The following is a 26,551-nucleotide window of genomic DNA, read 5'->3' on the forward strand; positions in this document are numbered from 1 at the left end:
TTATTAAGAGCTGCACTGTCTCCATAATACTGAATTTAAAAGTGTTTTCTCCTTAATCATGGTTTTCTTACTTTCATTCTCTTCTACCACTTCTTCCTAACTTTTCTTCTCTCATTTTAATCTTCATTTTTTTCTTGGCCATTTAGTGTTTTATTTATCTCATTTCTCAGTGTGGAACTTGTGGTCAGCTTCTTCAGTGTCGATTTTGTTGTCACCCTTAGAATTTCTTGTCACTGGATGTTTTGTGCTGTGTGCCATTCTGGTTTCCACTCCCCAGGACCCCCATTTGTCTGGTTTCTTGGCTGCCAGTGCTGTTAGAGGTTACAAAATCAAGATGGCTGTATCTATCATGATTTACATTTTGTTTAACTTTTATTGGATATCTGTAACTATTTTAACATTCCTCTTACTGACTTACTGATTTCCAGTTAAATCCTCACAGTGGGATATTTTCACTAGTATTCAGTATGTAGTAACAGCCTCTTCTTTTCTTTATAGAAAATGATCTCTCCTTTTCTTCAATAGTTCTTACTGACTTTGCTTACACTTTCTTCCTCTGCTTTGCATATTTCAAAGGAAAAATAGTCTTGCTCTTTCCCAAAGTTCACACTATACCCATACTCTTGACTGCATGGTGTTTCCTTTGAGACAGAGACCTTATTCTTTCACCCTCCATTAGCCCCCACCATTTTCATGGGTTCAGCTAAAATTTCCTCCCCCCCATTTTTATATCTTACATTCTTTTCTTTTGGATTTTGCCAGTTTGCGGTTTCCCTGGAACTTAACCTCAACATGGCTAAAACTGAGCTTATCATCCCGTTCCTCCCCAAACCCATATCTTTATCCAATGACATTATTCTCTAAGCCACTGAGATTAGAAAGTTGAGAATCCTTTTAGGTGGCAATTTCTATTCCATCAAGCCTAGGGAGTCTTTTTTTTTTTTTTTTTTTTTCCTTTTTTTAAATAGAGTCACTTATATCCCTTCCCTCACATCCTCTTAACTATTGTTTTTGTTACATCTTGCCAGCTCTGTTTCTGGTGTGTTCCTGAACTTTCTTCTTCGTTCTATAAGTGAGCAATTATAATTAATGATTTTAAGGTATGCATAACTGTGAAAAATCTTTAATGGTTTACATTTGCCTATAGGATGGGAAACTTCTTATTAGGGGATTTAAGACTCTCTTTGATTTGACCCTAAGCTACCTTCCCATCCCCTGTTGCTGCATGTACCTGATGCTCCACATAGAAATCTTTCCTGGTTCGAAGCTGCAACTCATGCTGCTCTAAGTCCTCACTACCCCCAGTCCTCAGATTTGCTTCTGTAAGATCCTTTCCAATTACCTCTATTCAAGACTCAGTATACGTATTACCTCTTTGTGTCACCTTTTTCTAATCATTGTAATAAAAAGATCTCTTACCTCCTTAACCTCTGCTGTAATTTTTATTTCTGTGTAGTCCATATAACATTCCACTTTTAATAATAATAGCAGCAATTAATATATGAACACGTCTTAAATGCCAGAAATTGTGTGGACTTTATATGCATTATGTCTTTTAAAATATAATATTATATAATTAATCTCCAATTTGAGATTATAAGTTTTATGAGGCTTGGGAGAAAACCTACCTTATAGATAGTATGTTCCCCATAGTACCTCTGCAAAGTCCAGCAGGCACTGTCCAAGTATCTAAATATGTGGTTTTAAGAGTTAGTATATTATAGTAGACTATCTTTAGAGCCATGGTCCTGGCTCTATCCTCTTAGTAGCTATGTAATCTGGAGTAAGTAGTTAATTTCTCTTAAACCTCAGTTATCTGATCTTTAAATATAGGTATAAATCTTCAGTAAAGTAATTGTTATAATATATTATAATATTCCTAACCTATTACGACTTATATGTAGAAGGTACTCAGTACATACTAATTCCATTCTTCCTTCCATACTGATGAACTGTAACTGCATCTGGAGCATCTCTTCTACCTTTTCCCTTTCCTTCTATCTTTCCTGTCTTCCTTTCCTTCTCTTTTTTCTGCGCCTCTGTGGGTATCTGCAAACTGCAATTTGGATAGTCTGAGGATGAGAGAAGACAACTAAAATCTTCTCTCTCCTTTCAACTTCTATGGAAGTTGAGTTTCCAATAGTTATTCTAAACTTGTTGTATATTAGCTTGTGATATGTTTTCACATAGTAATGCCATGGAACTAAATTAGGACACTCCTTGAAAAGAAGCCAGAGGAACTACTGAACTTCTTAAACTCCTCTTGGTAGCCTGTAAGAGGCATTCAGTGGATATTTGATGGTACTGATTAATGGTGGGAAACCTTTCAGATTCTTTATTTACTAGTAAGCAGTACTGCCAACTGCTTGCTGAGATATTCCTATACAAGGGATTGATCGCTGGTTAAAGACTTAGGATTTTACATCCTATAAGGTTTGCTGTACCCTATATTATACAAGATATAATGAATTATAACAGCTTGTCTGGTTATCATACAGGTTACTACTTACAATGTTAAAATGGTATTGACAGGTTATAGATTCTTTTTAAGTTTGGCCTGTGTACACTACTGTGTGGAATGTGACAATTCTGTCACCTCAGCACTTTTTTCTGTTCTGACTATTGGAAACCTTCATTTGTACAGCACATGACATGAGGTTAGCTGGATCTCACTTCACACATATGTAATTTATATGATCAAGAATCTTCTGTGACAAATAATGGGTAAGTGCTTGGTGACAACTTGATTATAAACAAAACCATGGGCAATGAAATAACTTGGTAGCACTTGGATTTAAGGTTGTTACTCAGCTGATTCAGTGTGTACTTATACAGATGGTCCCTGACTTAGGATGTTTCAATTTATAACGTTTTTTCACGATGGTGCAAAAGTGGTACACATTCAATAGAAACTTTGCTTTCAATTTTGATCTTTTCTCTTGCTAGCAGTGTGTGGTACGATACTCTTCTGATGCTGGGTACTGGCAGTGAGCCACAGCCCCCAGCCATAGCATTACAAGGTTGACAACCAGTACTGTACACATTGTTGTGTTAGGTGATTTTGCCCAACTATAGGCTAATGTAAGTGTTCTCAGCATATTTAAAGTACACTAGGCTAAGTTATGATGTTTGGTAAATTAGGTGTATTGAATGCATTTTCAGCTTAACAATATTTTCAACTTATGATTGGTTCATCATAAGTTGAGAGGCATCTTACTAATTTTTATAGGTTATCAGAAATGAAAACACAGAAGATTGTGGTAGAGACACTTTAGATCCCAGTTTGAAAACACTCATGTATATGTCTAATTGAATAGTGTAGATCTTTAAATTTTTTACTTTTCTGCTATAAGTGAGTAGATATTTTAAAAAAATTTTTTATACCAGATGACTTCTGTGATTATTTTTTGAGCCAAGAAATTGGTCTTGGATATCAAATTGGAATTTCATTGCTACTGTCTTGTAATTTTGTAATTTTTGCCCTTTACTATTGTTCACGATCCATTGGCTTCTTATCACAAGCCCCTAGAAAGCAAGGGCGTGCATGATACCTTGTATAAGAATATGGCTGAGCTGTTAAACCAAGCACGCCGTTGACCAGAGACAGCCAACTGACCTGGAGTCTGCACAATCCTTCCCCATGTGGGAAGGCCACCCTCCCCTCCACACCCCCACTCTTATTAGGGTTTTCTGGACCCAAGGGTAGGTAGGACGATGACCATGTCCAGCTTGAAGCAGCTAGAGGAGCACGAGACCTTCGCCCATTGTCCTTTACAAGATTACAAAGGGTCCTAATATTTGCGAGGGGGGGGGATAGTTAATTTTTACGAACCAGGGGTATGGACTTGGGGGGGATTACTGGGGGAGGGGGGTGCTGGGTGGAGGGGAGCAAGGGGGAGAAAATTGGAACTGTTGTAACAATATAATCAATAAAAAACATTAAAAAAAAAATATGGCTGAGGGAATGGGGAGGGCTGGTAGAAACCTCACCAGAAATGCTATTGAATTTGTGGATAAAATATCATTATCCATAAAGGAGATGTGATAGAATGCAGATTTAAGATCATTACTGAGGCTGAAAAAAACAATAGAGCCATTCTGAAACCTTTTTTCAAAATTAGATGCTTTGGTATGATAATTACAGAACTGTCAAACTTTTGTTATAGACAAACATAAATTTAGTATTTAGTGTGCAATTTATGAGATTAGCTGAGAAATTAGTCTTTAATTAGGACCTTGAGTTTACCCTCTTTTCTATAATGGCTGTATGTCTAACTGAGTAAGAGTAATAGAACTTTTTGAGTATTTTTCTTGAGTGTTAAGCTACTTCACTGAAGATTAGCTTTTGAACATATATTTCAGTTTTTTAATATATAAAGCTCTGTTTACTACCATTGTAATGTTTCCCCTAGCCTTGATTAGGTTTTATTTTTGTATCATGTAGAAAAACAGATGTGTTTTGTTTTTCTCCCTTGAGGCTCTTTGTGTCTCAAAGGAAATGACTGCAATATAGATGTGTCACCTCATCCACAGGTAGAGGGTTTGGAGAAGTAGCCAGTTACTTGGGTTTACTGTAACAAAAGAAAATTCTACTAAGACCTGTTGCCAACACAGTTGTTATTACTGAGGGCAGTTGAATTTCTGGCTCCTAAATTGAAACTTAGGAGTCTAGGATTCATTTTTTTAATTAATTCTATTTACTGTAGTGGGCCACCTATCTTAAACACTGGGGAAACAACTAAATAGATGGTTCAGTTTTATAGATGCTAAGGGTTATTATTCTTCCAACTGTCAGGAATTATTTTAACTGTGTTTTTATGGAAAGATTTTTAGAACTTATGTATTTTCCTGCCTTTATTAAAAATACAGTTAAAATTTTATTTTTTTTATTTTTTTTAAATAATTTATTTATTTTTTTTGTTTATTTTTATTTATTTTTAGAGAGAGGGGAAAGGAGAAGGAGAGGGAGAGAAACATCACTGTGTGGTTGCCTCTCATTCGTGCCCCCAACTAGGGACCTGACGTGCAACCTAGTCATGTGCCCTGACTGGGAATCGAACCAGCAACACTTGGCTTGCAGGCCGATGCTCAATCCACTGAGCCACAGCAGCCAGGGCTAATACAGTTAAAATTTTAAAATAGTGCATGTTTAATTCAGAACGCATGGAGAATATGTTTTAGAAAAGTTATTTGGTAAATATTTATCCAAAACTTCATGCATCCCATGCACTATCATAGTTGTAGAGAAAATAATTTGTGAATAAATGGCATATTATCCTTACCTTTACAGGACTCAGTCTAGTATAAAGAATAAAGATCATAATGAAGATTGAATTTTTTAAAGACTGCAATAATGGTGTATTGTGCTTTTAAAAATTGTTGAGCTATGTAGAAGTATATAAAATAAAAGCAATACCTTTTCCCACACCCTTTCACTAATGTGAAGTTAGAATGCATAAAAGCCAGAGCATTTAATATGAAGAGTAATTACACAATACGAAGCCATTTCACCCATCTTATGGCAAGGAGCTGTGTACTTCTAACTAAATTTGGCAACTCATTTTTTTAATGAAATCTAGGTTGTTTCAGAAGAAAGTTAAGTAACTAATGCAGATTTTACCTGTAAAAATTGGGGCAACAGAGACTAATATTTTTCAAATTGAGTGGTACTGAAAAGTTTATATAGAAAAAATATCAGCCTTCTGCCCCTTCACTTTCTTTGTCCTGCTTGCTAGACTAGCCATTTTCAACCTTTTTAGCTGTTTATACTGCTGTTTTTATAGTATAGTACCTGGCATTTCATTCATTCAACAGAAACCTATGCTAAAGATACAGTGGTAAACAAGGTAGTACTGTATAGTACCATACCCATTGTGGGGTGTTCATTCCTAACCTTAAATATTTCTTTATGTTTGATAATGTGTTGAGAATTACAAATAATTTTAAAACTTTTGGAACATGGTGGCCTTGATCATAACAGGGGCTGCTTCTACCATATGCCAAGTGGTGTATGTATTTCACCTGGCCCAAATTTCTACATGAAAACTTCTTAGGTCATTTCAGTTTTGAGACTTCTGATTACTGGTCAGACAAAATAGTGGGGCTGCATATTCTGCTTCCAAGAGTTGTCTTTTGATGTTACCTGCTCCAATCATTTGGCCTGAATTGCTAGGCAAATTCCTAGGGAAACTATGATTTTTTAAAACCTCTTTGTTTTTTCCCCCTCTATTTGTATCAGAAGCATTTATCATCTGTGTCTGAGATGATATCAGAGCAGACTGTGATTTTAGGTAAACATTAGTGAATTCTCTAGCAGAAATATTTTTTAAAGTAGTACATGAATTCTGTATAAAGTGTTCTTTTCATCTTTAAAGTAAATAAAGTTGGCTTATGTTTTACTCAACAGACTTCTTGCCATTTTAAAGATCCCCTCACTCTGAACCGTAGTGTTTCTATTTTTATTGTGTGATACGAAACAATCTGCATCTGGTGAGATGAAGCCAGAGAGAAATATAGAGGGTTTTATTGTTGTTGTTTTGCTTGTATTGTATTTGTTTTTAATTTTTTTCTAGTTTTATTGAGAAATAATTGACATACCTCACTGTATAAGTTGAAGGTGGGTGTACAGCATGATTGTTTTTTTAAACACGTGTTAATCACCATAATCTATTCTTCTTTATCTTGAACAACAACAAAATGCCAATTTAATTTAATTACTTAGTTACATAGTTCAGAAATAAGTATTGAAGATCCTTTTGATACATGGGTAGGTAATCAGTTGTCATATATGGGTTTAAGGCGCTGGTCACTTAACTTTCTTCTGTAACAACTTGTAGATTTCTTTAGAAACACTTGAGTTGTCAAATTTGCTTAGAAGTTCTACAGTTTCTTGGGATAAAATGGGTAAAATTGCCTTGTGTTGTGTAATTACTCTTCATTCTACATGCTACATCTTTTATGCATACTAACTTTATAGTAGGATTAGGAAAATGAGAACTGTATATCTGTGACAAATATTTATCCCTAGTATAAAACTGTGGACTGTAGCTATGACATCTTTAAATATATATGATATGCAATTGATGAAAACTCAATCAAGTGACTGTCATAAATCGTATTCTCAATTGCCATTACCCCTAATCTTAACACTTAAGCCTATCAGTAAAAAGTAATGATAATTGGGCCCACTAAATTTTTACTACAACTTAACTATTTGCATTAAACTGTCAAAAATCATAGTGCATTAGATTTTTAAACTACTGACCCATGATGATGGAAGATTTTGAGGACACTTTAACAAAACAATATTTGGGAAGACAATGTTAAATACAAAGTCCTTGATAACCCCATAGGTCTTTCTCTGTAGCTGGGGAGATAAGACATAAGCAAAAAAAAAAAAAAAAACCAACTGGTAAGCAAGAATTATATATAAATAAGTATTATGTCTCTTATATAAGGGTCAAATAGACAGTACAGAGACAGAATTAGAGATATAGGCTTTTCCCCCTGGGCCAGAAGAACTGTTTAATCAGCTAATACTGAATTAAGTCCTTTGGCCTGCACAGGCACAAAATTAACTGCTAGAAAAACAGATAACAAAGAAAATTTAAAAGGGTAGCAGTGAAAGTTGTTAGATATTGACCTTGTCCATCTGACAAAATTAATATATTTTTTCTATATCACTGTTTATAATTTGATGTTTATCACAGAATTGTTTATTTTCAGAATCTATTCCCATATAAAATCCATTATTGAGCACCTAATATGTGCCAGGTGTTTGGCTAAAGACTGAGGATATGATGTTTAACAAATTCAGATATGTGGATCCTTGCCTCATTAAGCTTACAGTCTAGTGATGAACATACACATCAAAGAATAATGCAAATAATCTGATTTAAAAATGGGCCTTAGATCTGAATAGACATTTTTCCAAAGAAGACACACAGATGGCCAATAGGTACATGAAAAGATGCTCAGCATCATTAATAATCTGGGAAGTGCATATCAAAACCACAGTGAGATATCATTTCACATCTGTTAGCGTGGTTGGAATTATGAAAAAGATAAAATGTAACAAGTGTTGGTGAGGATGTGGAGAAAAGGGAACCCTTGTGTACTGCTGTACAACCATTATGGGAAACAGTATGGAGGTTCCTCAAAAAATTAAATATAGAATTATCATATGATCCAGTAATTCCACTTCTGGGTATTTATCTGAAGAAAATGAAAATACTAATTCAAAAAGATTTATGCACCCCCAAGTTCATTGCAGCATTATTTACAAAAGTTAAGATATGGAAACAACCTAGTGTCCGTTGATGGACGGATGGATAAAGAAATTGTAGCATATACACACATACACTCAAAAGAATATTATTCAACTATAAAAATAATGAAATTTATCACTTGAGACAACATGGATGGACCTGGAGGGCATTATGCTAAGTGAATGAAATAAGTCAGACAGAGAAAGACAAAGACCATATGATCTCTATGTGGAATCTAAATTAAAAACAACACAAGCTTATAGATACAGAAAACAGATTGGTGGTTGCAAGAAGTAGGGAGTGGGGGGTTTAGGAGAAATCTGTGAACTGTTTATTGTAAATAAATTGAACAGATTTTTTAAAAAGAACGCAAATAGAAAGAGCAGTGGTTGGAGGGATTGACTGCTGAAGGGGCATAGGGAAATTCTGTGGAATTTGGAAATGTTCTGTGTCTTACTTGATGGTTACATGTGTGCATGCATTTATCAAAAATATATTGAGTTGTGTATCTAAAATAGATGCATTCTTTTATATGCAAATTTGAACTCAATAAAGTTAAATTAGCTCAAATACATCTAAAATAGCTGTGGTAAATTTCATATGGGAGAACTGCATGACTCTGAGAACATAATAGGAAGAATTTACATAGGCAGGGAGATGATAATAAGTAAAAGTAAGATAAGTGAAAGTTGGGGATTTGTATCAAGGGGGCTGTGTAAAAGACAGAAATAAATGTATGTGCCACGGCCCTGAGGTTGGAAGGTCCATGGCAAATTGAAGAAGCTTGGAAAAGGTCATTGTGTGGGGTGCAGAAAATCAGGGAGTGGAAGGTATGAGATCGAGCTAGTGAATAGGGCTAAACCTTGAAGGCCATTGTTAAAGACTGAGGTGTATCCTAAGCACAATGAAAAGCAGTGGAAGTTCTTTAATAGGGGGATAGGGTGATGAGGGTGTAAGGAAATTGGTTTTGGAAACCAATTACTGTGGCTATAGTGTTGAGAATGAAATGGAGGAGCTAAGGTAGATTCAGGAAGACTTTACTAAGATTATTGCAAGTGGCCAGGATCTGTAATTATGTGGTGGGGATGGAGAGATATGGACAGAACTGAGAATGTATTTAGAAGGTAAAATGACAGAACTTGGTGGTGGATTGAATGTGAAATGAGGAAGGTGTTATGGTAGTAGTTTTCATTTACTGATATAGGGGGTTCTGGAAGAGGACCAGACTTTTGAGGAGTGAAAGTGAGATGAAGAAAGTACTTTTGGTATTGGACCTTTTTTTGATCTTCACCAAGAGGATATTTTTTCATTGCTTTTGAGAGAGGGGAAACGAGAGACAGAGAGAGGAAGAGAGGTAGGAAGGTGTGGAGAGAGATAGAGACAGATAGACATCGATTGGTTGCCTTCTTGTATGTACCCTGACAAGGACATGTGCCCTGACTGGGAATTGAACCTGTGACTGTTTGATCTATGGGACAACATTCCAACCCACTGAGCCACACTGGCCAGGGCTGGTATTGGACAGTTTGAAAAAATTTACAAAAAACAAACTGAAGGTATCTTTAACAGAGTGCAACAAGCATTTATTGAATCTTTTGTGCAGTTTGTACTGTGCTAGTTGTTGTACAGGGTACCAGTAGAGCACAAAAATTTATTAGAGGCTTGGGAGTTACAGGTATATATAAATAGCCATATGGTATAATAGAGCAGGAAAGGATTTTCCTCCCGATCAGTAAGTTAGGCTCTTATGCCTGTGATTTCCTGCATTTTGGATGGGTGATTCTCTGTCAAGGTCCTCTAAGTCTGAATTTTTAATCTAATTTGAGGTTATGACATTTGGATTCCTGAAGCGTGTTCACAAGCCACCTACATTCCTTATGGAGCTGTGGCATAACAGCAGGCCCATGATGTTTCCTGGATTTTTAAATAAAACAGGCACCCATGCTTTTGTTTATTGATATAGTGTCTCCACCTCCCTTCACTGCCTACTCCTCTTCAGCACTTCCCCAGCACGCGAAACAAACAGCTTTCCGGAAGTAAGCAAAAACAGCTTATCAAGATGAAACTTGGCTCCACAGCTGACAAAATATTTGGGGATGTTAAGCTAGAAACGGGTGGGTGTAAAGCATGTCTGTCTGCGACGGGGCCCTTTCTTCGTCCCCACTCTAGGAATCGCTGCGCCGAAGGCCGGAAGCCAAGCTGAGCTCTGTTGCGCGCTGACCTCCCGTTCCTGGGGGCGGCCGCCGTGTGTACCAAAAAGCTGAAGGCTCGGATGAGGCCGGGCCCCAGCCGGTGGGGTCTGGGCGGGGCCCGGGAACTGCAAAGCCGGCCGGGGTGCCCACACGCCGCAGTCTGCCAGTCCCCTTGGGGGCCTGCTTTCTCCCGCCTCTCTGCCCAAAATCAGTCCTCAGCCTCCCACCTCCCTACAGCAGGTGACCCGTGGCCAATCGCCAGGGGTCTCTTTGCCAGGAGCCCAGGGCCCAGCCAATCGGTGCGGCCCCTAGGCCGGGGAGGGGCTGGGCGGGCCATGGGTAAGGGTGAGTGAGCGTCCCGGGGACCAGCTGGATCTGGCAGGACTGTCTGTGCTGCAGCCCGGTGATCTGCGTGGGGGGAGAAAAAGGGGTGCTCGGAAGCGGCCCCCGGCTCCCTCCCCTGGAGGCACAGAGGGCGGGGGCCTTGGCGAATGGCTTTCTTGCCGGCCAGTTGCGGAGTGAGTAGACCTCAAGGGTCTGGGAGAGGGACCGGCCCGCACCCCTGAGTACCTGGGGCCGTGGGCGCGAATGTTTTCTCCCTGCCTCCTTCCCGGCTCCCTGTGGGGTGAGTACAGCGACGTGGCCGTGCAGGCCCTCTGTTCCCCGGGAGCTCTCCTCGCTTCCTCTGCGGGGATGAGTTGGAGGCTGAGGCTAGGGCCCTCCTGTTCCAAACCGAGAGGTCATTGGCCACCAAACCAGATTGGAGAGAATCTCTTCCTCATTTTTGTGTAACTCTGTTTTTCTTTCGAAAGCTGTCACAAGATATTTATTTTAAACACGAAAGTTAAGCTTTCTCTTAATGTGAACGCCTAATTTTGACCAGTTGCCCATTAATAGGACCTTCAGTCGCAGGCCAAACATTTTCTGTTGTTTTATTTTTGGCCTTGTGTTCTTGCCTGGCCCCGTTTAATAATTATGGGTGCTGTCATTTGTGAGTATGTGGGTGGGGCGGGAGGTGGTTTTATGCTTTTTCGGTATCTTGTGCAAAAATACTGAAAACTTTGGAATAATTTTATGGGGCTCATGAAAACTGAAAGGAAAGGTTTAGCTTCTCAGCACAGCTTAGTTATGGAAAGTTGTGTATAATGAATAGATTAGGAAGCATAGTTGAATCGTGTTTTTTGCAACATTCATACTGTAATTTTTGTTATGAAAGAGTGAGAGATGTATTGGACGTTTGCTAATTTGAAGTAACATTTGTGTTTACTTTGAACTGTGTAGGAAATTAAAAACAAATCAAGTAATTATTTCTGCTAGTTTCAGTGGAGAAGCTGGGAGGGATCTTATAACAGTAGTTGCATTTTAAGAGCTTTTGTAGTGACTTTTAGATTGGACGTTCTCATCCACGATCTGTGAATCATCTCTCAGTACTTTGCCTGTATTGAACCGAGTAGGTGATAAAGCCCTTTAATTAATAGAGTTAACATCTCTCATTTACTTTTACTTTAAAAATTTTTTTTTAAACTTTCACTTTTTATGCAGTCGAGCAATAGACAATGGATAAAATCACCATATTGCCTTTCCTAGCACAGGAAAGATAGAAACCACTAAAAATCAGATTTTTGGTCTGAGAGCTTACATGGGAAATAAGAGATAACAGAGTAGCTGGATCTGTTTCCAGACTGTCCTGAGTTTGGTTTTCACAGAGATAACATTATACTTCAAGTGCTCCTCGATAAATAGCAAAGGCTGTGCTCACATCCATTTTTATATTTCTGAAGTTGTAGATGGTATGTTCCATTTTTTTTTAATGTAAAAATACTGTGTTTGGTATAAATCTAACCACTTAGCCATCCCCAATTGATATGAAGATTAGCAGAGAATTTTGTTCAAAGTAAATTTTGTTCAGCCAGGAAAGCATTTTGTGATACTAACATAGTCTGCTGATTGGAAAATTAGGCAGTTGCCTGGTCTGCAGTCTATTGCTTGAGAAAGAGGATATCAGGCTTTTATTCTAAAAAGCAAATTCTAGAATGTCCCTGGGTAGATGTCAAGTTCTATCAATACCTAAACTTTATAGTGTAGAGTGATAACTGATGTTTATGGGGACTCTATAGAAGAAGACAGTTTTTATAATTAATGTACTTAGCCTAAAATTATATTTAGGAAGATTTTTCAGGAAAGGTTTAAACAAAGATTACTTTTGAAGTAATAGTTTTTAGGCTGAAATATAACTAAGCCAAGTATCTCTCCCTAAAAGTTCCTCCCCGTATGTGCCATTTGAAGCTGTTTTCCATCTCCCTTGTTTTCCATGTTCATCACCAGGCCCTATTAAACTCACTTTAGCAATATCTCTTGGGTTTGGTCACTTTTTTTCCCACATGAAAAAAATTCAAGCCCTCGTCATCTCTCACCTAGACTTCTGTAAAACATTTTCTTACCTAGACTTTTGCCAAACCTTCTAACTATTAGCCTCTCAGTCACTAGACTCCCTCTCCCCATGGTCTTTATCCACAATCAGATGCCACTGAATCACTTCTGTGCTTAACAGTCTGTTTTGGGTTCCCCTTGCCAAAGTCCAGCTGTGTGGCATGTCCTTCAAGGGCCTTCACAGCCTGGTCCTGGTTTTTCTCTCTAGAGTCTGGACTTAGCTGCAAGTGCTCTACCCAAGGCATCTGCTCTAGCACTGTGAACTGTTAATTATTTAGAACATGCCACAGCCTTTCATAGCTCTTTGTCCTTTCACAGCCTGTCCCTCCTGCTTAGAATTATAATTGCTCAGATATCTGTCAAGTGATAAATCTCTAGTTCTTCCTTTAACACACAGCTGTGTGTTCCTTTTTCTGTGTTTTCCTTCAGGCAAAGTGAGTTAGAATTTGACCTTTGTGTGCTACAACACCACTTGTTCATATCTATATTACAACCTTCAGTAGGTTGCACTGTACATTTTTTTGTTCATGTATCTGATTCTTGTATTAGACACTGATCTCCTAGAGGTCAGAGGTCCTTACTCCTTTTTATATATCCTCACGGCCTTTGTCCTTAGTCTAGTGCTTGGTACATAGGTGCTCAAATGAATGCTTTTTGAATGATCAAAATATGTAACTTAATTATTCCCTAAGTGTGCAAACCTTTGACTCAACTATATTGTAATTAAGTTTATTCCTGTGAGTTAGAAATGTTTCCTAAGTCACCAAGCTCCCTGGTTGCTGTCACACCTGAGAGGCAAGATAGAAGGAAAAGTTTAGAAACTGTGTTATCAACGGTGAGCAGATTCCCAGACAAGCTGCTTCCCACCCCTTGGTTTATATTGATCTCTAATGTAGTCGAAAGAAAGCTAATAGTGCCAGCGTAAATTGGTTCTGTGATAGTATCATAGGTAAAAGAGCTTGTTGCTGGCTAGAGAAGTAAGGGAGACTGCTTGGAAGGGGTGCAATTTGAGCTCATTCCAGAAGATTAGTTAATGATTAATTATATTTGCTATTATCTGTATTGCCCTTAAAGATTCCTTTGAAGGTGATGATAGTACCTGGCACATGAGCTATTCAGTGAATGTTTGTGTAATTAAGGAGTAGTAGTGGTTGCACTCTGTGTGTGTGTGTAGGGGGGGGGGGGAGGGAGAGAGAGACTGAGGCTGATATCCAGACTTATCCTTTCCACATAGGAGTTCATTTATTTCTGGAGACAATTAAGAACTTTGCTGCTTTGCTCTGTTGACTAAACAGCTTATTTTGTTTTTTTCCCAGATGTGCCACTTGAACCATTATTCTGCTTACTCAGTTGTTTCTTTGCATTCTCTGCATTTCAGAGCATGTTTCAAAATCTGGTTTCATTAAGTCTCTCTCACTTAGTTTCAAGGTTACACTAAATGATGAAAATCTACTTGTGTGTGTGTGTGTGCTTTATCTTCACCCGAGGATATGTTTAGTGCTTTTAGAGAAGGATGAGGGTGTGGGAGACATCGATCAGTTGCCTCCCCTCCCATAAGCACCCAACCTGGGATAGAACCTGCAACCTAGGTATGTGCCCTGACCAGGAATCAAACCAGCACAACCTTTTGTGCACAGGACAACTGAGCCACTCAGCTAGGGCCACTTGTGTTTTAATGTTCTTTGTCATACCGGGGAGAACTTGGAACCTGTAAGTTATTATTGTCTTTATTTAAGTGACATGAATTTTTTTTAAAAGTAAGGCCCCCCAAGTTTTTCCAGTATGGTGAGGTATTTACACACCTGGTGAACATGGTTGTCTACATAGGATTCTTCACAGAATCCTAAAACTGGGAGGGATCTTGGAGTTTTAGTTCAACCTCTACCTATTTTTATAGAGGAACCAAGTGACTTACTCAAGGTCACGAAGTTAGGGAATAGAACAACTAGAACTAGAGCCCTATGATTCTTGCTCTTATTTCTGGAGAGAGCCAAGGTGCTGCTCCGGTGCTGCTATCCGTCCATGGCTTCCTTACTCCCCAAACCCCTGAAATTTTTCCACGTTAGCCACTAATTTTGGTTACCTTCCAGATTCAGTATCTGGATCTGAAAAATACTGTATACTTCTCTGAGGAAATATTGTTCTTCCTCTGGCATCCTGCTTTCCAGCCTCTCTTCGTAAACTTGTTCTAGCCCTGAGTCCGGGAGTTTGCCTTTTCTGGTTATTCTCCATTTTCCTGAAGATTTATCTCTGCCTATCTTTGCTCTCTGCTTCAGGAGGCTGACCTTTACAGCATGCGTCACCTGGTGTCCTTAATCCTCTGGCTTCTGATTAGGGTTTGCTGATGGGAGGCAGCCACAGAAGATGGAAGGAAGAAAAGAGAGAAACTTTGAGGGTATTATATCTTGTTCCTTCTCTGATTTGGTGCTTTTCTTCAATGGCTGTTTCCTACAACTGGAGTGTCCTTTGAGTAGCTCCACTTCTGATTCATCTTGGTAACTAACATTGATTGTCACCTTACTTGTCTCTTCAGCTTGGGGTGGTGGAGGCTTCCCTGTCTTTTCTAATTCCTGGGTACTCCAGCATCCCTTGCTAGTTTCCTTAACCCTGTCCTCACGTCTCTAGTCATTTCATTAGAGTTCAGACATCCCATCTGATTATGCTGTTTCCAGCGCGTCCCACTAATGTAATACTTTTCCCCTGCGCATCTCGTTCCGAATCCTGCACTCTAATAAAACATTAACCTTTGTGAAATCTTACTCATCCCCCTTCACTTTCTCCTTGGTATCTCTTAGTACCTTTCTCATAACACTTCCTTTACCATGCTTGAATCGGCTATTTGTAGACAGATGTTTATCTCCTCTTAATAGATTTTAAACTTCTTAGAGCAGGGTCTATATCTGTTTCATCTGGCCACCCCCAAATCATCCAGAAGGTGCCATAGTCATAAGAGAGTCCCATGGAATAAATCATTATTGTAACACTGAATTCTAAGCCCAGAGTAACATGTGTAAAACAGTGCTCATGAGAAGATTCGGCATGAGGCAATGAGTTCTTAGAGAAAGATGTTAGTTGTCATTGCTGGGTCTTGCTTCATGTACTGCTGTGTAGAACAATGTCTTTCCTTCTATTCAATTTCTCATTTTTTTTCTTAAAAACTTTTAATTAGCCTTAAAAAATTCAGCATCTGTACTTATAAAAAAATCCTTTATAATAACTGAGTTATTTATAATTTTTTCATGAATACTCTGATTTTTGATCTGCAAGAACTTCTTATACTTTGATTACTTTTTATGTTTAAATGCCAAACAAGTAGGCACATTTCAGAATTCCTTATTTCATTCATTTATAAAATTTTTATTGAGTGCTTATTATGAGCCAAGCACTAGCCGGGGGGATACAGTAAAGAACAAAACAAAGTCCTCTCCTCATGGGCACATATCCTAGTCGTATTGTAGACCATCTTGATAGATTTCTGACAGTTAAAGTAAATCAGAGTAATTTTGTATAACACTTGAAACAGCTTTAGCAATAAGTGAACCTGTTTCCTTCTGTTTGATGTTTGCTGGCAGCTACAATCAGATATATAAAAACTGTTTTGGCACGTATAATTTTAATGAGTAAATGCCAAATCAATTATAGAATTCTTTTTACGTCATGATTATTGTGTTTGCTCTGTTTGGTTGGCTTGTGCGGGATAAAAGCCTTTGAGGACTGAATATCTATTGGTCTGACTAGTTTATCAGTTAGCTGCCTTGAGTGTTAGTTTTCTATGAGACATTTTTTATACAGAGAGATCTGGTTTTGTTAGAGGAATACATGAGGTTTTATTTTTGAAAACATAATCAAATTTTCATCAAGGATTATGCTATGAATAAGAATCCTGCAGTTATTTCAAAACTTGAACTACTATATCACTCAATTTAAGCATTTGTGTGTTTAATGTGAATTTATTCTAGTTTTTCATAGAGCAGCTTTTTAGGAGCCTTAGCTAAAACTTTTGTTTATGATGGATCCCTAAAAATATTGAGACTTTTTTTACTGGTAAGCTGAATGATAGGCAGTAATCTGAGTTTGGAGAGGAGAAGAATATATTTTTTCCATCTCACAGTAGGAACACTCAGCTTACTTAAATCCTGGGATGACTTAACCTGTGACTTATAAGAAAAATATTGATGGTAACCTGACCAGCTAATGCATGAAAAGAAAACCTTTGACTGATTGCCAATATTACGTGGTCAGACAGTGCTTTGTTGGGAATGATGTAGTAGGTATTTTTGCTTTTTATGAATTTGCTTTCTTGAATGTTGAGTCCCAATCATGTTATTAGTGAGAAGGATGTGGGGAAAATATTTAGGTATTCTGCTCTGTTTTACTGGCCGTTTTTCTTCTCAGCATTTACTTTAGTACAGTAGTGATTGCTAATTTTAAGTGCTTTTTAAGTTTTTTTGCTAGTTTGTACTTTATCTGTATATGATATAAATTTGTTGTGCTACATTTTATTTTGCTTGGAAAGGTGAATCTAAGCAGCTTCAGCATTGCCAAATTTACTTTCTTAAGACGTTTTAGCATTTTGTAGATAATGTTAAAAGTAATGCTGATGATTTTGCAAGCTAAAAATTATAAATTTTTTGAAAAATATTTATCATCTGTATAGTTTCTGACTTTTTACGTAGAGTTTTTGAATGTAAAATAAATGCATATTTATAAAAATTCAGATAACATGGATGTATAAAGTATAAAACTAAAAGAGCCCTTGTCTCAAATGCCCCCTTTCCCTCATCAATCCCACTCCCCAGGAATAATATGTAAGTTTCATGTGTTTTATTTCAGGGTGTGTGTGTGTGGTATGTGTGTGTGAGTAAAATAGTTTTTTAAAAATGTAACTTCTGTATTACTCATATCTCCACTTACCTAGCATAAGGTAAGCACTCAGTTAATTAACTTGAATTCTGGTGTCTGTTTTATTTCTAGTTTGCTTTCTACATTCAGAGCCTATAAACTCATGTTTAATTTTAAGTAATTTGCTGCATCATGAAACCTCTTAAGCAATTTATTTGCCTTCCAGACATTTATGTCTCTCAAATGCTAGTTACATCCTTTATAGAGAGCAATATCTTATAATTTTCTTGGTCAAATTAGGGCACTTTTGAAAATATGGAGGTTGCTAATAATTTTGCTGAGACAACAGGCATAAACAGGGACTATTTTAAACAAACTAGGATCTATGGCCATGCTATTTACAAATTTCAAGTTTTTGTTTTATATAGTTTTTGACAATAACTTTTTATATGGCCTTATTAAATAAATTGGGAGAGGCTTTTGGAAGGACAAGCTACCAGTGATTTAAATAAAGGAAAAAGGTACTAATTCCATACTTTTTTTTTTGTGCAGTTGTTTGAGTAACCAAATCATTTTATGGAATCAATATTAGTGTTTTATTCTATAAGTCAAAGGATTACTGGAGAGTTTCGGTATTAGATGAAGAGATCATTAAGAGTAAGCTTTTGTGCTGAAAGTTTTGATTAAAGTTCATGAATCTTGGCACTGGTGTCTGTAACTGATTTCCTGTTTGACAAAGCAATTCTTTTTGTCCCAACTACATGAGCCATTCAGATTTGTTTTGTGGTACTTTTAAAACAGAACTGTAATGTTATGCATATTATTTATTATGTATATAATGCATAAACTATTTGTAAATTTAAAGATAAAAGTGATTCTACTGTTGAACTAATGTATTTTCAAAAATCAGAGCATTTTATGAACAAAAGGCTTTCTTAATATTCTTTGAATCTTTGTTACAAGGTAATAATTCCGTACAATTTACCTTTTGTGATTTAGGCATACATAATTACTCAGCACTTTTCTGAACATCTCATATGGAAATATTTTTTTATGATTTGTTGTCCAAGACTGTGTTTTATCACTTGTTTTATCTGTTGTTCACATCTTTTTAATTACTGTTATCTTCTTCAGAGTTCAACTTACTGGGTTTTGTTTTTTGTTTTGAAAGAATGTTAAATACAATTTATACTTTATCTTTTTCTTGATTTTAGATCTCTATTAAAATTGCATGTGTCTTATAGTATTATTTAGCTATTAGTTCACTTTTTTTCCATCAAATATTTATTGAGTTCCTTCTATATGTTAGGCACTACTTTAAGGCCTGGGATACAGTGGTGAATCTTGATTATTTATGAGTCCAAATTATGAAGAGGAAGTAGAACACCTATTCCTTCATGTTTCCCACAGCTTTAAGTGGTTTGTTATTACACCCATCTCTAGTGTGAAAGGGGAGGTGGAGAAAGTACTTGGCCAGACTGGCTATACAGGTAATGGGTTAGGAAGCCGAAGATTCAGGATTTACTTTAAAGATTCAGTCTAACTTTAAAGCTTCTGCTTATTTTCACTATATCAAGCTCTTTCAGGCAATTTTTAGATTACAGTATTCCCTCACTAATCGCGGATATTATGTTCTAGACCACCACCCCCCCAACCCCCGTGCAATAGGTGAAAATCCGCGAAGTAGGAACCTTACATTTATTTTAGTATTTATATATATTTTAAGGCTTTACAAACCCTTCCCACACACTTATAAACCATCCCCAGTCCCTTATTAACCTTTCCCACTCCCTTATTCACCTTTTCCACACTTTTATAAACACTACCTATGTTCTTAAACATATCCTACGCTCTTAAACCTACATAACTTTAACAACATACATATATAGTACCGCAAAATTCTGTAATATAGCAAAAAATCCGTGATAAATAATTAAATTTTTTTTTTAATCCCACAGTACAGTGAAGCCGCGATAAATGAACCACGGTATAGAGAGGCACTACTGTACATTTATTTTAGTGTTCTTATGCTATGAATTCTTTTCAAGTATTATTGTGATTTAATAGAATAGTGTAATGGACTTGAAATAATCCAAGGACTGGGTTGAAATCCCAATTAAAAAAAAAAAAACCTAGCTGGTTGATTTAGGTAAGCACTTATAAAATAAGGTTAATATCTATCTGCCTTACTACCTTACTGTGTTGTGGTAATGAAATGAGAATACTTGTTAAGTATATAGCAGAGAACCTAAAACCCAGAAAAAGATTTTAATATGTTATGCATCCATAGTGAATCCAGAACTATGGAAAAAGATATTAATTTTTAGGGCATTCTTGGGGTACCTAGCAGTTGTTGATAAGAAAGCTACAGCTACCATGTTCATAAACAAGAACCTATTAGTTTGGAGCCTTTAATTATCAGGACATTGATTTAAATGGAAAATATCTTCCTGAAGATTCAGTGGAGGAGTTTGCTAATAGGCTCAATTATATGGACATTTTGGAATTGATAATCTTAACTCCAAATGAATCAATAGTTGGATATTCTTTAGGATTAAAAATGGGGAGAAAGTCTTACCCTTAGAACTTCTCTATACCTCTAAAACCTTTCCTCAGCTGAAGTGTATAAACAACAGAGACAACAGGGATTATAAATGGTTCCAGATTTTCAGTAATACAAGGAAATTACCCCACATAAAATCATGGTCTTATTACTATTTCTGATATCTTTAATATATCTTTTCCCATCATTAATCCAGCTTTTAAATCACGTGGTAAGAAGACAAAATGTGTCTTTTCTCAAAAAACTTAACTTGTCAGCAAATTTCTAAGGAACAGAAAAGCCATTGAGTTTTGGCATTCTTTTTTTTTTTTTTTTTCCTTAACTTGCCATTTGCTGTTCATGTACCTACTTTTTTCTCGTATAATTACAGATTTTTCTCTTATTATTCCTTTACTTAATGATTGATGTCAGACTCACAGCATGGTAACTTTCTATTCTCTTTTTTCCTTACCTTTATGGAAGATCAGTACCACACTTGCTTTTTTCCAGTCTTCTGGTATCTCTCCAGTTCTTGAATTTTCAAAAATAATTGTAAGTGATTCAATTGTAAGTATACCCTATACTTCTTTCATTGGATGAAAGTGTATCTGTGATGCATGTCATCTCAAATTGCTAATTGTACACATAAACTTTCCAAATACTTTCATATTTTAATCAAAACAACATTTCTACAAAGTTTTCATTATTTTCATTATAAGGGTGTATGCTTTTTAGCAATCATCTACTTTTGTCCAGATTCATGCCATTTATTTTTCATTAGGAGACTTTTGGGGGGGAGGGTGTTTCTGTTAATTTTTTTAGCAGTTGCTCCCTTTTACAGTTCTACTACTGATACTATATTCTGTTGTTATTCTGAACTTTTCTATGAGACTTAAATGGAATAATGTCTCTATTGCTAATGTGTTTTCCTTTTATTTCTCTTTTTGCAACATATTTTTGTTGTATAACAATTGTGTCCTGTATAAGAGAAAGCACAGAATATAAATAGGGTACTTAGCCCTTAGTTTTTGCTCTGAAATAAGATTTGATATGAAAATACTCATTTGTGAATTTCTTTTTACAATGTTGTTATTCAGCCATAGCCCTTCCTATTATATACTATTCTCAGCTCCTCAAATTACCTATAAGTTTCTTATTTCCTGATTCTGATCTCAGAGGACCTTAAATCACCTTTTATTACCTTTAACTCCAGTGTTCATTACTCTTCCTTTGTCAAGAGGTAGTACTTTAAAAGTTCTTACTTCCTGTCTCAAAAATTGTCTCCTGTACTGCTTTAGTTTTACTAAAATAATCTCCCTGAAGCAGGTACAATTCATATGTACTTAGGACAGTTTTAAGGAGATCCCTTACAATACTTTTCTTTTTAATGGGGGTGATGTATTCAGTGATGTGTGTGTATAAAGTATAAATAGTGTTTAATGTCCCAACTCGTCATTAATAGGAATTCATTTAATTTTGCCGACATTTTTTAGCTTTGAAGTGTCTTCTGAGAAAAACGATGCTATTCAACATAAGTATTAGAAAGATAGTAGGGAATACTATATCTAGTTTTCAGGCAGTTTGATATTCTTCTACTAGTCTTAGTATTATTTTTGATGTTCCCCTTAAAATTGGGCCAGATGTCTTTCTGTGTATATTTTTAATTTAATTTTTTTTCAAAATATTTATTTTGTGTATTTTTTAAAACTTGGGAACAGAGATCCTGACTGATACAAAATCATGTGTTACTCTTCTTGACTTTATATGGGTACTCTAGGTTCCTTTTTTAACAAAGCACTCTTGAAAACTAGAGACTATTTTGATTTAGCATATTTGTCATATTGTTCTTAACATAGATTTCTCATTTTATGGTTAGATTTAGGTTTGACTTCTATCGTAGTTTTTCTAATTAAACTTTTTTTTTTTTAGATTTTTAAAATTTATTTTCAGAGAGGGGAAGGGCAGGAGAAAGGGAGAGAAACATTGGTGTGCAGAGAGACATCAATCAGTTGCCTCTCACACACCCCCAACTGGGGACCCAGCCTGCAGCTCAGGCATGTGCCTTCACAGGGAATCGAACTAGCAACCTTTCGGCACTCAATCCACTGAACCACTCCAGCCAGGGCTAATTTAACTTCTTTTACCTCACAGACCATTTTGTCTTTATTTCTCTGTAATAGTTTTATTTAATTTAAACTTTAAATGAATGCAGACAGAAATCATCAACTTAGAACTATGCCTCATCAATATGATAAATTGAGGAGCAGCAACCTTTTGGGTCCTGAGTGCCTAAACTGCTACAAAACCACTTCAGTTACTACTGAAGGACATAGACCAAAGAGAAGGAAAGAAAGATATGAAGAGGTGAGTGAGGGAATAGAAAAAGGGAAGGAGAAAAAGAACAAAAAGGACTATATTCTATTTTCATGATCTGCTTTAAAACCAAACTCCATTAAAAAGACTATGAATAAGTATAGTGCCTTATATTATAAATGTTGAATGGAAAGAAGAATAGTTATGAATTGAGGGAATTTTTATGAAAATGTTTGTTATGAGGTAATAAGTTCCTTGTCTTCTTTAGATGTTCAAGCAAAGATTAGATGACTTTCAAAGATATTGTAAAAGTAACTTCTGTGAGTGGGAGGTTGGACTAGGTGGCTTTAATTCTATGTACTGTTAGTTACAATATGTGGTGGAAACTTGTATTTCTTCTAATGCATTATTCTCGATTTGAGAAAACTACTATCAGTTGCTTGTCTGTGTTATTATAAATTTGTACATATTATTTTGTTGATTGCAGATGGGCAACTATATATGTAGGTTTTCTTTTTAAGTACACCGAAGATTTTATGAATTACTATGCAAGGGAATTTAGGCCAGTTTCAGGATTTTAAGCTATAACTGTTGTAATGAAAGATCAATTGCTGAGTAGATCTTTGACTTGGATGTTGTGCCCTGTGGAGTTTATTCTACTCTAAGGGTGCAGGCATGTTGTGGAAGGCTGTCCAGAGGTGGATCTGAGAAAAGAGCCAAGGTGAGGGTCATATGATTATAGCAACATCAAAGGGTTGTTTTGAAGAATTAATTCAGGTGGTTTTCAAATCTTATTTGTTTCTCTGTATCAACTAGAAGATTTTTAGTGGATAGTTATTTATGTGAGAGGGTATATTAATTAAATTTTTACAATGGCTGTTCTCAGTGGATTCAGAAGAGGAAAAATTCTTAAGCATCAGTTTTTCCTTTCTTTAAGATGCTTCACCTTTTATTCATTTTTGAATATGCCATTGACCTTTAGCAAGAACAATGTATTTAGCTGATTTTAACTGGGTTTTATAATTAAATTATTAATAAAGATATTATATTGCTCTGTGAAACAAAACAAACTGAAAACCAAGCCAAGCAGTCCTTCTAATGTTTTTCTTTTCCTTTTTTTTTTTTTTTTGGTACAGTAGCATGGAAATAAATTACTCCTTTCCTAGAACAGTGCTAAGTATCTCTTAAATATAATAAATTTATCCTTCCTTTCCACATGTGCTACAATCATACTGCACTTAGTAAATGTTTCTAATAGGAAGTTTTGAGTTATCTTTTAGAATGAAGATATTTAACCACACTTTTATAAATATATCTGGATTTTTCATACATTGTTTATTATGATTTTTTTAAGCTTTGTTTTTATACATGACATCTCATTAGGAAGAGGTCTTTTAATACTTCAAGTGGTTTCTTTATGTGTATGTGAAAATATAGGCATGTATGTCAAAAATATAGGCAATTTTAATGCCTTGGCATTTGTAAAAGAAAGTGCAGTACAAGAAAAGTTGAATAAAAACATGTTTTTAATGGTTTGATTCAGAATTTAAATTTCAGTTTAGGAAGAGCAACAGCGGTAATAGTAGTAATTGATAGCATTAGTAACTGTGTACATCCTTAGTTGAGGTAGTAGCTGCCACATTAATATTAGTAGGAGGAGAACACCTGTATTTGGCAGGCAAGAAATAGCAGCTTAGTGAGACACAGTATCTTGTTAGTGGCTGAGCTGCAATTAGAAACCAGGTTTGCCACCCATTGTTTCCATAATACTATACTGTTTCAATCTGGTGTTTGTGATAATGGCTGTGAAAGTGCTTTAGTCATGGTAACGTGTTTGCAAAGATGAGGAATTAGTGTAATAAAAAGTGAACTCTTGACTTAATTTACTAAAAGGAGAATGTGAAAATTACCAGAATTGTTGGCCAGAGGCAGGGGAGAGATGACAAGTGAGAGTCAAGCACAGTATGTTAAACCCCTGTGTTTCACTCTTTTAGTACAGAGTTCTGTGGCTGGGTTGGATTGTGACATTAATGGTCCCCGACCCTTGTTTTCCAGTTTAACTGCATGACATCTGGACATGCATATGTGGTATGGCAAGCTGCTGGTAATCTTGTTCAGTTTCCAATTGCTTTGTCTTTTATACCAGGATTGATACATTTTTCAGTCAGAGATGATTAAGAACTCATAAGTTTCTTTTGAGTAGAGTTAAAACATAGGAATCCCATGCTCTCAGAGCTTAAAGTTTTTAGTGTACAAAAAGTAGGACATGCAAATGTCACACTGTTAAACTGAGAAATAAGTGGGCCCTCTAAATAAGTAAACATTTACACCATGTCCAGAGTGTAGTGTTTATGCCAAGGGTGAAAGTGAGTAGGGAACTTGATTAAGACCAAAGTAGTGCCACTTTCACGTAGAGGGCCCTCTTCTTAGAAGTAAGAATTTTGAGGTTATTATTATTTTCTTTTTTCATAAGGGAGGCGGAGAAAAAAATCAGAGCTGATGAAGTGGGTTAGGGAACTGGAGGACTAAACAGTGAGAATATGAAGTTAACGTTAAAGGACAGGAAGAATGGACTGAACAAAAAGGGGAAAATAGGAGGTAACCTAGGTTGTTCTGTGTATGTTCATTTAGTTGAATTACTGTTGCTCTGGAGGTGCCTGTGAGCTATTATGGGGCTTTGGGGAGAAAAGAAAGTGATTCTGAAGAGCAGGGTGCATCCTAATTTAAGCACGAGCACATGTTAATTAATGACAAGGCATTAGTGTTAGAAGTTCATGTGGGATACTGATGTACCACTATACTTGGAGAATTTCGATAATTTAAACAGGCCTGTTATTTATGTAAAAGTGTTATTTTTACTTTAAAAATTAAAATGTCATGTATGAAGGATGAAGTATCTTTTATATTATTAAAAATTGCTTTGGTACTGCTAGATTTATTGCAGTTGTTTTTTTTTTTCCTCTAGGGTTTGGATTCAGGATTTGTTCCTAGCGTTCAAGATTTTGATAAGAAACTTACAGAGGCTGATGCTTACCTTCAAATCTTGATAGAACAATTAAAGGTATGGCATTAGTTTATATATTGAATTAATATAAAGTAGCAAATGTTACAGCTTGATTTTGAGTAAAAAGTTACTTTTTTGATATTTATAGCCCTTACGTGGTTTTTCAGAAATTTTTAAAGCTGAGACTTGTTGAAAGATCTGGATGACTTAATTGAAAGATCTTTAATCTAATAATACTGGTAAATAGAGTGTGTATACAATGCACTTTTTGGTCTTAAAAAGGTAAATATCTAGACATAATTAGAAGAAGATAAGACAAAATTAGATTCAGATTCTGGTTAAAAATTCTATGAAACTGGTAAATTTTAAGAGGCTCTGTTTCTAAGGCCTTGCTTTTTCCATTTGGGGACTCGGGAATTGGGAGAGGTGACTCTAATTTCTTTATCATTACTGAAATTGTCTCCTTCAATTCCTACTTTAAAATTAATTACAGCCACGGTCCTGGAAAGAAAAAGGAGTGTTGATAAACTTGGATGACAAAGTAGAAAAAAACTTAGGTTTTTGTTTTTGTTTTTAGTTTGTTTAATGCTCCTGAGGATATGTTTATTGAGTTTTTGGAGAGAGAGAGAGAAGAAGGAGAGGGGAGAGAGAAAGAGAGAAGCATCAATGTGGGAGAGAAACCTTGATCGATTATTTGCATTCCATACATGGTTGCCTCCCTTAAACGCCTCAAATGGGGGTCAAACCCGCAATCTAGGTACCTGCCTTGGTCAGGAATTGACCTCACAGGGTTTTGGTGTACAGGATGACGCTCCAACCAACAGAGCCACCTGGCCAGGGCAAAACGTAGGTTTGAATTGAATTTTAAGTTCTTAAAAATCATGTGTTTTGCTTGTGAGTCCACCAGTGTAATTGATCCTGACCATTTAAAATAATTCAGTAGAATTTAATTTGATATACA

At 36.2% G+C, this 26,551-nt stretch overlaps 1 protein-coding gene across 5 annotated transcripts in view; it reads left to right on the plus strand.

Moving 5' to 3' along the window:
• OSBPL9 (oxysterol binding protein like 9) overlaps positions 1-26,551 on the plus strand; it is a 130,963-nt gene that overhangs the window by 62,492 nt on the left and 41,920 nt on the right. For 3 of the 5 annotated variants that reach the window (XM_090269449.1, XM_090269446.1, XM_090269448.1), the window contains one exon: positions 25,552-25,647. In XM_090269449.1, the coding sequence (XP_090125575.1) occupies positions 25,552-25,647 (96 nt within the window). Of the gene's footprint in view, positions 1-20,756; positions 20,826-25,551; positions 25,648-26,551 lie in introns of all 5 variants that reach the window. The other 2 variants (XM_090269444.1, XM_090269447.1) reach the window with 1 other exon arrangement.

This window comes from Furipterus horrens, unplaced genomic scaffold, assembly GCF_987537825.1.
Source record: "Furipterus horrens unplaced genomic scaffold, mFurHor1.1.pri manual_scaffold_3, whole genome shotgun sequence".
In the NCBI taxonomy this organism is placed as follows: Eukaryota; Metazoa; Chordata; class Mammalia; order Chiroptera; family Furipteridae; genus Furipterus; species Furipterus horrens.